This window comes from Salvelinus namaycush, chromosome 29 (assembly GCF_016432855.1).
Source record: "Salvelinus namaycush isolate Seneca chromosome 29, SaNama_1.0, whole genome shotgun sequence".
Lineage (NCBI taxonomy): Eukaryota > Metazoa > Chordata > Actinopteri > Salmoniformes > Salmonidae > Salvelinus > Salvelinus namaycush.
The window spans coordinates 18212259-18225606 of record NC_052335.1 but is presented as its reverse complement, the minus strand read 5'-3'; the positions used below and the strand labels follow the sequence as shown (position 1 = coordinate 18225606).

General features: G+C 43.3%; 1 protein-coding gene across 1 annotated transcript in view; it reads left to right on the top strand.

Moving 5' to 3' along the window:
* The window catches only part of stum (stum, mechanosensory transduction mediator homolog), a 38558-nt gene extending 29546 nt beyond the window's left edge, over nucleotides 1-9012 (top strand). The window contains exons 2-4 of the mRNA XM_038968645.1: nucleotides 6461-6640; nucleotides 7952-7960; nucleotides 8470-9012. Of these exons, the coding sequence (XP_038824573.1) occupies nucleotides 6461-6640; nucleotides 7952-7960; nucleotides 8470-8504 (224 nt within the window). The 3' untranslated portion in view covers nucleotides 8505-9012. The remainder of the gene's footprint in view (nucleotides 1-6460; nucleotides 6641-7951; nucleotides 7961-8469) is intronic.
* Nucleotides 9013-13348: the final 4336 nt, after the last annotated feature.

Below are 13348 nucleotides of genomic sequence, written 5' to 3'. Positions count from 1 at the left end.
CAGTCTGATGGCCTTGAGATAGAAGCTGTTTTTCAGTCTCTCGGTCCCTGCTTTGATGCACCTGTACTGACCTCGCCTTCTGGATGATAGCGGGGTGAACAGGCAGTGGCTTGGGTGGTTGTTGTCCTTGATGATCTTTATGGCCTTCCTGTGACATCGGGTGGTGTAGGTGTCCTGGAGGGCAGGTAGTTTGCCCCCGGTGATGCGTTGTGCAGACCTCACTACCCTCTGGAGAGCCTTGCGGTTGTGGGCGGAGCAGTTGCCGTACCAGGCGGTGATACCTAGTCTCTCAAAGCACTTCATGATGCGGTGATATACTAGTCTCTCAAAGCACTTCATGATGACGGAAGTGAGTGCTACGGGGCGGTAGTCGTTTAGCTCAGTTACCTTAGCTTTCTTGGGAACAGGAACAATGGTTGCCCTCTTGAAGCATGTGGGAACAGCAGACTGGGATAAGGATTGATTGAATATGTCCGTAAACACACCAGCCAGCTGGTCTGCGCATGCTCTGAGGACGCGGCTGGGAATGCCGTCTGGGCCTGCAGCCTTGCGAGGGTTAACACGTTTAAATGTTTTGCTCACCTCGGCTGCAGTGAAGGAGAGCCCGCAGGTTTTGGTAGCGGGCCGTGTCAGTGGCACTGTATTGTCCTCAAAGCGAGCAAAAAAAGTTATTAAGCCTGTCTGGGAGCAAGACATCCTGGTCCGCGACGGGGCTGGTTTTCTTTTTGTAATCCGTGATTGACTGTAGACCCTGCCACATACCTCTTGTGTCTGAGCTGTTGAATTGCGACTCTATTTTGTCTCTGTACTGGGACTTAGCTAGTTTGATTGCCTTGCGGAGAGAATAGCTACACTGTTTGTATTCGGTCATGTTTCCGGTCACCTTGCTCTGGTTAAAAGCAGTGGTTCGCGCTTTCACTTTCATGCGAATGCTGCCGTCAATCCACGGTTTCTGGTTTGGGAATGTTTTAATCGTTGCTGTGGGTACAACATCGTCAATGCACTTTCTAATGAACTCGCTCACCGAATCAGCATATTCATCAATGTTGTTGTTGGACGCAATGCGGAACATATTCCAATCCGCGTGATCGAAGCAGTCTTGAAGCGTGGAATCAGATTGGTCGGACCAGCGTTGAACAGACCTGAGCGAGGGAGCTTGTTGTTTTAGTTTCTGTTTGTAGGCTGGAAGCAACAAAATGGAGTCGTGGTCAGCTTTTCCGAAAGGAGGGCGGGGGAGGGCCTTATATGCGTCGCGGAAGTTAGTATAACAATGATCCAAGGTTTTACCAGCCCTGGTAGCACAATCGATATGCTGATAGAATTTAGGGAGTTTTGTTTTCAGATTGGCCTTGTTAAAATCCCCAGCTACGATGAATGCAGCCTCAGGGTGTGTGGTTTCCAGTTTACAAAGAGTCAGATAAAGTTCGTTCAGGGCCATCGTTGTGTCTGCTTGGGGGGGAATATATACGGCTGTGATTATAATCGAAGAGAATTCCCTTGGTAGATAATGCGGTCGACATTTGATTGTGAGGAGTTCTAGATCAGGTGAACAGAATGACTTGAGTTCCTGTATGTTGTTATGATCACACCACGTCTCGTTAATCATAAGGCATACCCCCCCGCCCCTCTTCTTACCAGAAAGATGTATGTTTCTGTCGGCGCGATGCGTGAAGAAACCAGCTGGCTGCACCGACTCCGTTAGCGTCTCTTGAGTTAGCCATGTTTCCGTGAAGCAGAGAACGTTACAATCTCTGATGTCTCTCTGGAATGTTACCCTTGCTCGGATTTCATCAACCTTATTGTCAAGAGACTGGACATTGGCGAGTAGTATGCTAGGGAGTGGAGCGCGATGTGCCCGTCTCCGAAGCCTGACCAGGAGACCGCTACGTTTGCCCCTTTTACGGCGTCGCATAGGGTCGCCGGCTGGGATCAGATCCATTGTATTGGGTGGAAGGCAAAACACTGGATCCGTTTCGGGAAAGTCATATTCCTGGTTGGAACGATGGTGAGTTGACGTTGCTCTTATATTCAGTAGTTCCTCCCGACTGTATGTAATGAAACCTAAGATTACCTGGGGTACCAATGTAAGGAATAACACATTACAGCCTTATTCTAAAATGGATTAAATAAAAAATACAATCCTCATCGATCTACACACAACATCCCATAATGACAAATTTTTTGCAAATGTATTAAATATAAAAGACTCAAATACCTTATTTACATAAGTATTCAGACCCTTTGCTATGAGACTTGAAATTCTGCTCAGATGCATCCTGTTTCCATTGATCATCCTTGATGTTTCTACAACTTGATTGGAATCCACCTATATAAGGTCCCACAGTTGACAGTGCATGTCAGAGCAAAAACCAAACCATGAGGTCGAAGAAATTGTCCAAAGAGCTCCGAGACAGGATTGTGTCGAGGCACAGATGTGGGGAAGGGTAGCAAAACATTTCTGCAGCATTGGAGGTCCCCAAGAGCACAGTGGCCTCCATCATTCTTAATTGCAAGAAGTTTGGAACCACCAAGACTCTTCCTAGAGCTGGCCACTTGGCCAAACGGAGCAATCGGGGGAGAAGGGCCTTGGGCAGAGAGGTGACCAAGAAGCTGATGGTCACTCTGACAGAGCTCCAGAGTTCCTCTGTGAAGATGGGAGAAGATTCCAGAAGGACAACCATCTCTGCAGCACTCCTCCAATCTGGCCTTTATGTTAGGGTGGCCAGATAGAAGCCACTCCTCAGTAAAAGGCACATGTCAGCCCACTTGAGGTTTGCCAAAAGGCACCTAAAGACTCTCAGACCATGAGAAACAAGATTCTCTGGTCTGATGAAACCAAGTTTGAACTCTTTGGCCTGAATGCCAAGCGTCATGTCTGCAGGAAACCTGGCACCATCCCTACGGTGAAGCATGGTGGTGGCAGCATCATGCTGTGGGGATGTTTTTCAGCGGCAGGGACTGGGAGACCAGTCAGGATGAAGGGAAATATGAACGATGCAAAGTACAGAGAGATCCTTTATGAAAACCTGCTCCAGTGCACTCAGGACCTCAGACTGAGGCGAATGTTCACCTTCCAACACGACAACAACTCTAAGCACACAGCCAAGACAATGCAGGAGTGGCTTCGGAACAAGTCTCTGAATGTCCTTGAGTGGCCCAGCCAGAGCCCGGACTTGAACTCGATCAAACATCTCTGGAGAGACCTGAAAATAGCTGTGTATGGACGCTCCCCATCCAATCTGACAGCGCTTGAGAGGATCTGCAGAGAAGAATGAGAGAAACTCCCCAAATACAGGTGTTCCAAGCTTGTAGCATCATACCCAAGAAGACTCGAGGCTGTAAACTCTGCCAAAGGTGCTTCAACAAAGTACTGAGTAAAGGGTCTGAATACTTATGTAAATGTGATATTTACATTTTCTAGTTTTAATACATTTGCCAAAATGTCTAAAAACCTGTTTTTGTTTGCTTTGTCATTACGGGGTATTGTGTGTAGATTGATGAGGAAAACAAACAATTTCATCCAGTTTAGAATAAGGCTGTAATGTAACAAAATGTAGAAAAAATAAAGGGGTCTGAATACTTTACGAAGGCACTGTAGCTGACCCTGCTCATTCCTGATACTTTACGAAGGCACTGAAGCTGACCCTGCTCATTCATGATACTTTACGAAGGCACTGAAGCTGACCCTGCTCATTCCTGATACTTTACGAAGGCACTGTAGCTGACCCTGCTCATTCCTGATACTTTACGAAGGCACTGTAGCTGACCCTGCTCATTCCTGATACTTTACGAAGGCACTGTAGCTGACCCTGCTCATTCCTGATACTTTACGAAGACACTGTAGCTGACCCTGCTCATTCCTGATACTTTACGAAGGCACTGTAGCTGACCCTGCTCATTCCTGATACTTTACGAAGGCACTGTAGCTGACCCTGCTCATTCATTATACTTTACGAAGACACTGTAGCTGACCCTGCTCATTCCTGATACTTTACGAAGGTACTGTAGCTGACCCTGCTCATTCCTGATAGTTTACGAAGGCACTGAAGCTGACCCTGCTCATTCCTGATACTTTACGAAGGCACTGTAGCTGACCCTGCTCATTCCTGATTCATTTAGGATTTTAGACAAATCTGACGGAGTTGACCAAATCTCTGAACATATTCTTTAGGAATCACAGTTTTGAGAGAAATATTATTTAAATTCAGAGAGCACTATTGTAAGAAACTTCATAAGGCCCTTTTTCAGTTAATATTCATTATTGTCTGTTTTAGGAGAGTTCGACGTTGGGATCCTTTGCTCTGGACAAGGGCATTTCAGAGCATAGAGCTGACATGGTAATTAATAATATTGAAAATATTTATAAAATTCCAAAATCAAATTTCCCCTTATAAAATCCCCCTAAATGTAAGCCCAAATAATGCAACAAAATATTTTTTTTTTCAATAAAAAATGTGTTTTCCCTGCTGGACAAGGATTGTCCCGGTTTTCAAGAATCCCCGCATTTCTAATTTATTGTGCTAATGACAGCTCTAATGATATATGTTGTTACAAATTACATTGCAGAAAGCTCTTATATCTGTGACCAGATGCTGTACTCATGGTTTTAGGCATTTTGCAGTGTGTACCAATAGACATAACATTTGTGGGTGGTACTTGATAGCTGCAGTTGGAGTGTTTGAACAAAAAGTCCCCCCCCCCAAAAAATATATTTTTTGTATTTTTTTCATTAGCCCACTGTTGTATACAGTCCTAAAATGTTTTGCATGTCAGCAGTCAAGTTGATGCCCTCACATTCCTGTGTGTGCTCTGGTTGTATTTAGAATTACTGGGAGGAGACTGTTTTCTGTTATCTCTCATGAATTTATATTTTTTACTCTCCAGAACCATGGCATAATTTAGATTTTAATCACACTCGTCTGACTATCTCTAGATCAGTTTGTAACTGATTAATTTACAGCAGGATATAGTCTTGATTTGAAAAGGACAGCAATTAAGCAGCATGCTAAGTCGGTCCGAAATCAACTGACCTGCCATGTTCAGTCTCACATACATAACCCTCTAAATGATTTGGATGACATCCTTATATCAATCAATTAAAGAGCATATTACAAAGATTAAGATGATGGTCCTTCTAACATTTGGTGTAGAATTGATTCTCTATGACCCCCCCCATGTAAACCTACCATTCTGATCATATTATTAAATGGGCTCACCATCTGAACAAGCCAAACTTGGCACAGGACCAGTGAACACAAGGACTGCTAGTTCCCTGCTGCTGCCAATAGATTTTTGGGCTCTTTCCCTGTAAATGATGTTTATCTGTGTTTGGAAGAAAGGCTATTCTTAGCCTGATTGGCCCGTTGTAAAGGAAAGCGAGGCAGATCTCTGGCACTAAGTACTCTATGTGTCTCGTTGGATTCTCGAGTATGATTAATGGGTATGTCTCATTGATAAACCAGATTAAAATGAAACATAGTGGAAAAGGGGAAGGTTATTTATCCGTCCACTTACTTTAGTTCCTATTTAGGGGAAGTAACCCTGATTTATTTGACGATTGAGAATAGTTCAGATTGTGGAAGCACTGATATTTTCCTCTTAATTATGGTTCTCCTCCTGGCAAATGACCCAGCAATGACAGAGAATATATGTCCCTTGCATCCATCCATTTTTTGGGGGGATTATCTGTTTGATTTCCCCAAAAGAAGCTAGACTGTGACTACTGCAGAATCAAGCTAGTTAAGCGGGCATTATCTTTGGAATTCCTTTTCCTCTCCTTCCTAAAGGCTAATTTAGGGACGGGTGTTGTACATTAGCATTAGCTATACACACACACACACACACACACACACACACACACACACACACACACACACACACACACACACACACACACACACACACACACACACACACACACACACCACACACGCACACACACACACACACACACGCACAAACAAGTACAAACACGCACACGCACACGCACACACTGTGGTCCCTATTCAAATCAACCATAAAATATGTTGATGCTAATAAAACATTATCCTAGTCACATGAGACAGCTCCAACCCAACCCTCTGACCTAGAACTGTAAATAATATGTAATTTAGCTTTAGATCCAGGGCTGTGTGTGTGTGTGTGGGGGGGGGGGTCAGGACCTGTATGAGTGGATGATAGAAAGGGTTTGGTTCAGATCCCCAAAGGCACAAGGAGTTGCAGCAGTCTCAGCCGTATATACTTCAAGCTTATTATTCAACCTTAGCCTAATTGACTGAACAATGTTTTGGGCCATAAGTCAGTTTACGTAGTGTTACTCTGCTGCGTAAGAATTCATACTGTATTTTAAACTGCCTTTTCTCTTTGATCTCCTGTCTTTGTGAATTTTCTTTGTCCCAAGTCCTAATATGTGTGTATGTTTGCGTGCGTGCATTCGTGCCTCTGCGTCTTCTCTCTGCAGGTACGTTCGTGTCTGCCTTCACGGTGCTGTGCGGAGCGCGGACAGACCTGCCTGACCGCCACATGTGCTGTGTGTTCTGGCTGAACATCGCAGCAGCCTTCATCCAGATCCTCACAGCCATCGTCATGGTGGGCTGGATCATGAGTATTTTCTGGGGCATGGACATGGTCATCCTGGCAAGTATGTGTCACTCTGTATTATGCATTTCGACGTGATTGAGGTAACTTCAGAAAGTCTATGTGGATTAAGTTTATTATTGTGTATCAAAGGTCTACACGGGACATTTTCAAGGAGACCATCATAAGACAGGTTAGAAAAGGTCCAGAAGGTCATATGGGGACCCCACACATGAACTGAACACACATGTACTGAACACAGAGTTCCAGCTGATGTCAGCAGGGAGGCGTTATACGGTGCCTAGATGCAGGCAGAACAGATACAAACATTCCTTTGTCTGATTTACAAACTTGCCTGACATGAACTAATGCATTTTTGTGTGTGGGGAGGGAGTGTATGGTGATGATGTTGTTTGTATGTTGCGTCAATTGATTTGATGTATTTATGTGGAAGCAGCAGCACTCTTATTGTCCAAGTCAACGTAAATAATATCATATCTATGTTCATGGGCAGGGTTAGGAGTTTTTCTTGACCACATGACCTGTCCAGGAAAAGCTCCTGGTCCTGTTCATAGAGGGTTGTGTATGATATCCTCCCTATACACTTTGCAGCCACAGCCCCAACAGATAGACAGGTTTTTACATGTGGTTTGATGGGTGCTGTAATTATCTCTCTCTCTCTTCAACGCTCACTGCAGATTGAATTGCGTTGCTAAAAGCACTTTTCTGAATGTGAATTTCAAAATATCTCCATCTCTTTAAGAGGAAATGACCAGAATAGATATATTGGCTCACATTGTGCATGAGATACTTGGCATATAGATCCCGTTCTTCCGCTTGTACTATCTTGTGTCTGCTTTATGTTATCACTTGAGGCAGTTTCATTCAAATTAACCATGCTCTATAGCTACAGAGTTCTCCCCATTGGTTCCACTGATGCTTCTCAGATTGCCTTGTATTTCATTATTAGAGTTCTCTCTCTCCGTGCCACATAAGGGGATGGATTCCTTTGAATCGTGACAATTGCTATTGTTTGCAGAGAGCAGGCCTTTGTCAGGATAGCAATGTGGTATTAATTGCTGTGAGCGTGAGAGGAAAAAGCTGCTCCCAGAACACTGTTGAGCGTCTTCATGTTGTTATTATTAATCCTGTTATTGAATTGAACCACTGAGCTCTGGATCCTGTCTTCTAACTAACTTCTCTTCTTTTCATATCGAAGAGGGTTGTTTTCAACAGTGTTTGTTGCTACAGTAATCTTTCTCTGGACATTTTCTAGAACATGCTGTTCCACTGTGTAACATGCAGCTTCTCACGGTGGAAATATTAATTGTTCTCATGTTTCTTTTCTCTGTTACTCCTCCTAAATGGATGAAAGTTTCTGATGGTAGGTACTGCATGCGTAGTACTACACAGCTGCCTCATCTCACTCGCTGCCACCATTGCTTTTTCCTATTCCATCAACTCTCCATCTCTGTCTATGTGCCTGTGCCTCCACCACCTCCCCTCTGGCTGTATCTCACACTGTTTGGGTTTGATGTCCTCCGTCGTGCTCATTATAATGGTCCCCTGAATGTCCTCAGCCCTGTCCCAGTCCGAGCATGCTTTGCAGCTTGCATCGTCACAGATCAGCGAAGACACTATGCTTCTGAGCTGGTCTGGATCTGCAACTGAGATCAGGACTCTGCCTCAGCAGTGCATGTCTGGGAAGAGTTTTCTAAAGGATTTTCCAATCGTATATATTAAAATGTAATTCTCTTATATCTTAAAGTTTCACTTGGAAACATTATGCCCTACTCAGTTTACTCGGGTTATTCAGGGGTCACTTATACCCCAGGCTGTTGCACTCAGTTTATTCAGGTGATGTGTAACCTCACTGCGCCCTCTCTCCTCCAGGCTATAGGGATCAGAGGGTTCCCCAGCAGGTTTAAGGCTGGCCCAGCCCAGCTCAACGTGAAGCCTTGATGTACAGTTGTCTCCTAACACAACATCCCCCTTGGGGGAGAGCCAAGGCAGGATGATATTCACAGGCTTAACCCCACCCTACCTACTGTACCGTATGCTGCTGCAGCTCCACTTCACAGCTCAGTGGTAGAATGAGGAGCACGTCAACATTGATGGCGAGGTGTTTTCTACATGTGCCCAAAGTGTTCTGTGAAGAAAATAACAGAATGAATTATGAATATGTGCCAACTGTATGTACAGTACTATACTGTGTGCTAAGGACTATCCATCCTGTCTGGGGCACTAATTCAGTGTTCAGAGGTTTTTATGAAAAAAATGAAATGTGCAGTTTATTCCTCTGTGTATATTATCAGCTGTTCAACCACACTCTTATTATGACTAGTAGACTTCAGTAGACTGAAGATGGTACCAGTGCCTGTCAAGCCCGCCAGGATTGTATAGTATGTGATGTTATTAAAGGTCCAATGCAGCCGTTTTTATCTCAATATCAATCATTTCTTGGTAACAATTAAGTACCTGACTGAGATTGTTTTCCATTAAAATGGTCAAAAAGAAACAAAAAGGGCTTCTTAGCGAAGGGCAATTACTCAAGCAAGAATTTCGCTAGGACTGTCTGGGAGTGGTTTGAGTAGGGAGGGGGAAACTGAAAATTCGCTGTTATTGGCAGAGAGGTTTGGAACTCTCTTTCTTATTGGTCTATTAACTATTTTAACGCATGGTGATGCCACCATGGAAGGCCAAAACTTCATCCCACCAAAACAGGCTGAAATCTCAGGCAGCCATTTCAAACAGCTCTTACACTAAAAGGGCATCATCATAATTCTTACGAATTCACAGTATTATTCCAACCTCATAGTGTGGAAATATATATAAAACACAGACAAATCAAATTTTTGACTGCACTGGGCCTTTAAAACTTATGGCATATGGAGATGCCCTTGTTTTATATACAGTAATATTCTGCATGGATACCTTTGTATCGTTCTTCAGATATGTCTATCATATATAAAGACTACTCACATCACACGCACACACATTTATAGCCTTCTGTGACTTTTGTACTACTATTTATTGGTTGTTGTTTTTGTTGTTCAATGTCAGTGTATTGTTCAGTGAATCATTCTGGGCCAGTTGCCATAGATACTGTCCATTAATTAAGTGTCTGTGTGTACACGTGGGACTAAAATGAATGTAATTGGTTATTATTGCCTCATGCAAATGGCAGGAGAAGCGTGAGACACTACTACAGCAACCAGTTGTGCTGTATGATCCATTTAAATAGTGGTATTATTAAGCTAGAAATAATAGAAAAGTGAAAAAACATAGATGGTAGCATACGCTTTGATTGTGTTTTGAAGACATCTATTTTTTAAACAAGTTTATTACAGTCAATTCCCTTAAATAGCCTACAGACCCAGGCGAGAACTGACAGGAGCTTGAAAAAAGTGTCAGAGGAATGTAGCTAACGCAGTCTGCCAGATATTATATTTTGTTCAGATAGATACTTTAAGTTATGCAGTTTAATCTTGTACTTTGTCAAGATTCAAGAATGGAAGCATTCATCAGTGGCTTGTGTTTGAAGAAGAGTGTGTGATGAGTTTATTTAAGTATTACGGATTACAAAAGTATAAAGAAAAAGATTTAGCTCCAAGCATTGATATGTCACATTTCATATTCCTGCACTTGAATGCAATGGATTGTGAAGAATATAAAATCCTCATTGGAGACTGCAACTACTTTCACAAAAGGAGATATTCAATGTATTTGTGAAATTTAAAGACCACTTCTAACTGTTCAATTATTTTACAGAATAAATAAGATGATTGCAACAAAAAGCTGTAAAATCACATTGGTGTACAGAACATCAAATATAAGTGACACCCTCAATAAACAAAGTATGTCATGAAAAACTCTGTTTTTGTACTGAATATGTGGAAGTTTTAACAGGCTCTCTCTTGTCTTGATTGTCCAGAGCTGTTACTAGACCATTCCCATTGAACCAGAGCTGTTACTAGACCATTCCCATTGAACCAGAGCTGTTACTAGACCATTCCCATTGAACCAGAGCTGTTACTAGACCATTCCCATTGAACCAGAGCTGTTACTAGACCATTCCCATTGAACCAGAGCTGTTACTAGACCATTCCAATTGAACCAGAGCTGTTACTAGACCATACCCATTGAACCAGAGCTGTTACTAGACCATTCCCATTGAACCAGACTGTTAATAGCAGATAGTTAACCAGATTTCCCCCTCATAAGCAGACCTACTGTTGAAAGGTTTCTGGTACTTCTCCACTTGCTACGACAACAGCACTTGAACAAAGGTGCCATTGGGGGACACAGAGGCTTTGAGGGACGGGAGGATAGCGAGGGAGGGGTCAGCCATTGTGCAGAGCTGAGCGGGAGAGGTGATAGAGAGACAAAGCTGCCTGCGCGCTCTAGTGGTCAGTACAGGGCCCAAAAGTATTAGAAAACCTCGGTATGGCTTGTTGTGGGTAGGCAGACAATTGTCCTAAGATCAATTGTCTAAGGTTTATGATGGAATGCTGTATAAGAGGGTATTTACGTAGAGCAATTTGTCTTTTGCTTCTCAATTTTATTGTTGAAAATGCAACCAGACTGTAAAACAATGTGTCATTGATGTAGCGTGCAGGATAATGGTTATCCTTGGATATTCTCTTTTTCACTGCTTCAAAGCAGCAGACAGACAAACATCATCTCTATTGAATCAACAGTAAAAAGGATATTGTTACAGTATTTGTCTTTAATATGTCTTGGAAGGATTCCTTCCCTCTGATAGCAGGCTATTGGATCCCTTTTCTCCAAATTTGGAATTCTCTCTCCTGGTTGAACAGACATTTTATGTTGGATCTTGTCAGACAGCGACAGACAGTACACAGCATTCTATTAGTGATTAGGAGACAGTAAGGTGACGGTAAGATGGTGATACACCAAGACGGTAGAGATTTGATCCCAGAGCCTTCGGTGGGAGAAGAACATTAGTCTATTGTTTCAACCATGACATTACAGGCCAGTAGGGGGTGCTCTGAACTTTATAAAACGACTAAGAGACTGCTCATCTTAGCAATGGTGCCACTGAAAAGCTGGCTACGCTGATCTCTAGTAGAGACTTCATGGTTATAACTCAAGGTGCCTCACGTTACTGGTTGACACAGATGCCTAATGTCATTCATTTTCACACATCACCTATCTGATGGAGTCCTACCTCTCAGCAGGCTGTTCATTTTCTGTCTCAGAGAATGTGAGTGAATGTAAGGTAATGGGAGACAGTGCTTCCTCGATCCTTTGGATATGATGAGGACACAGCTCTGCTTCTAGTCTGAGGGTTATCAGAGTATGACATACACTTCCACTGTGTTTCTGTAAAGTGGGACTCCAGCATCCCACGCTCTCTGTTTCCTATGATACTGTTGGCTGAGGAATGTACAAGAAGCGTTCTCACCATCACCAGCTGCTCTGTTTCTCAGTGACATCACTGAATAAACAACACATGCTTATGTAAAGTAAAGGTAATCCTTTGTGATGTATGCTGTACATAATTGTTTGGTCTATCGTCAGAAGCCGGGAAGCCCAAAATGTTCTGACTGTGGCATGCATCTTGGGCAATTTCTACCATGGACGTGATGTCCCTCACACTAATGCAATCAGCTAGGACTGTTGAATGGCATTAATGACATTTGTTAAAATGCAACCTCTACAAATTGACCTCATGGATTGCTCTGTTGTTTGATCGGGTGATTAATTGATTTCACTTTCCAGTAGGGGACCGGTGATTCATACAGACCAGCGATAGACCTATCCCAGGGGCTAATTGGGCATGTCGGCACGGTGATCCATAAACATCTTGGGCAATTCCCATAACCTGATTGACAGAACTGTACTTCCCAGCAAAATGTATGTGCAAACTAACTTCAAGACATTAAAAAAGTACAGTGTTTGAAATTCTCTGAACATATTACACCCAGTTCAATTGATGACAGCTGACCACAGGAGGTTGGTGGTACCTTAATTGGGTAGAACAAGCTCGTGTCAATGAGTGGAGCAGAATGAGTGGAATGGTATCAGATACATTAAACATATTGTTTCCAGCTGTTTGATGCTATTCCATTTGCTCCGTTCTGGAAATGATTAGGAGCCGTTCTCCCCTCATCAGCCTCCTGTGCAGCTGACATGTCATCCATGTCATCCCCCTGAGATTTGCTTTATCACTTTCTGTCATCTGTCGTCATCTCTGGCGATCAGCCCTGAGCCTTTTTATATCGACACTTCCCGAGATGACAGGCAGAAAGGCTTACCCTGTTACACATGCCAGCCGTTGGCTACAGTATATTGTGACGAATATGGATGGGGAAGAGAGGGAGGAGAGAAGAAGAGAGGATGTATGGGTGGGTTTCCTGCATGGCCCCTCTCCAAGCCTCCCTCTCCCCAGGCCAGAAGCGTTGTTCAGGCTCCCTGCCAACCGCCTGACTCAGGCCAAGCATTACTAAATAAGGCAGTCCTCTCCTCCTACTTTGGGGAAAAAACACCCGAGCAACTCAATAAGATCATCATCATTCTCCCACGGCCACACCACCTCCTCTCACACTTCTGCATTAGTTCTGTTTTTAGTGTTCATGTAGTGCTTATTTTGAGCTGTAACTCTGACGCACGCAGAGAATTATACTGTTTGTGGAAATGTAGTGCTTCTCATGCCCCTGGCCTTCCATCTAACAAATAACATCTGCTTGTCATGATGTAGTTTGGCCACTAGAGAACAGCAATTCCATCACCCAAACAAAAGAGCCTG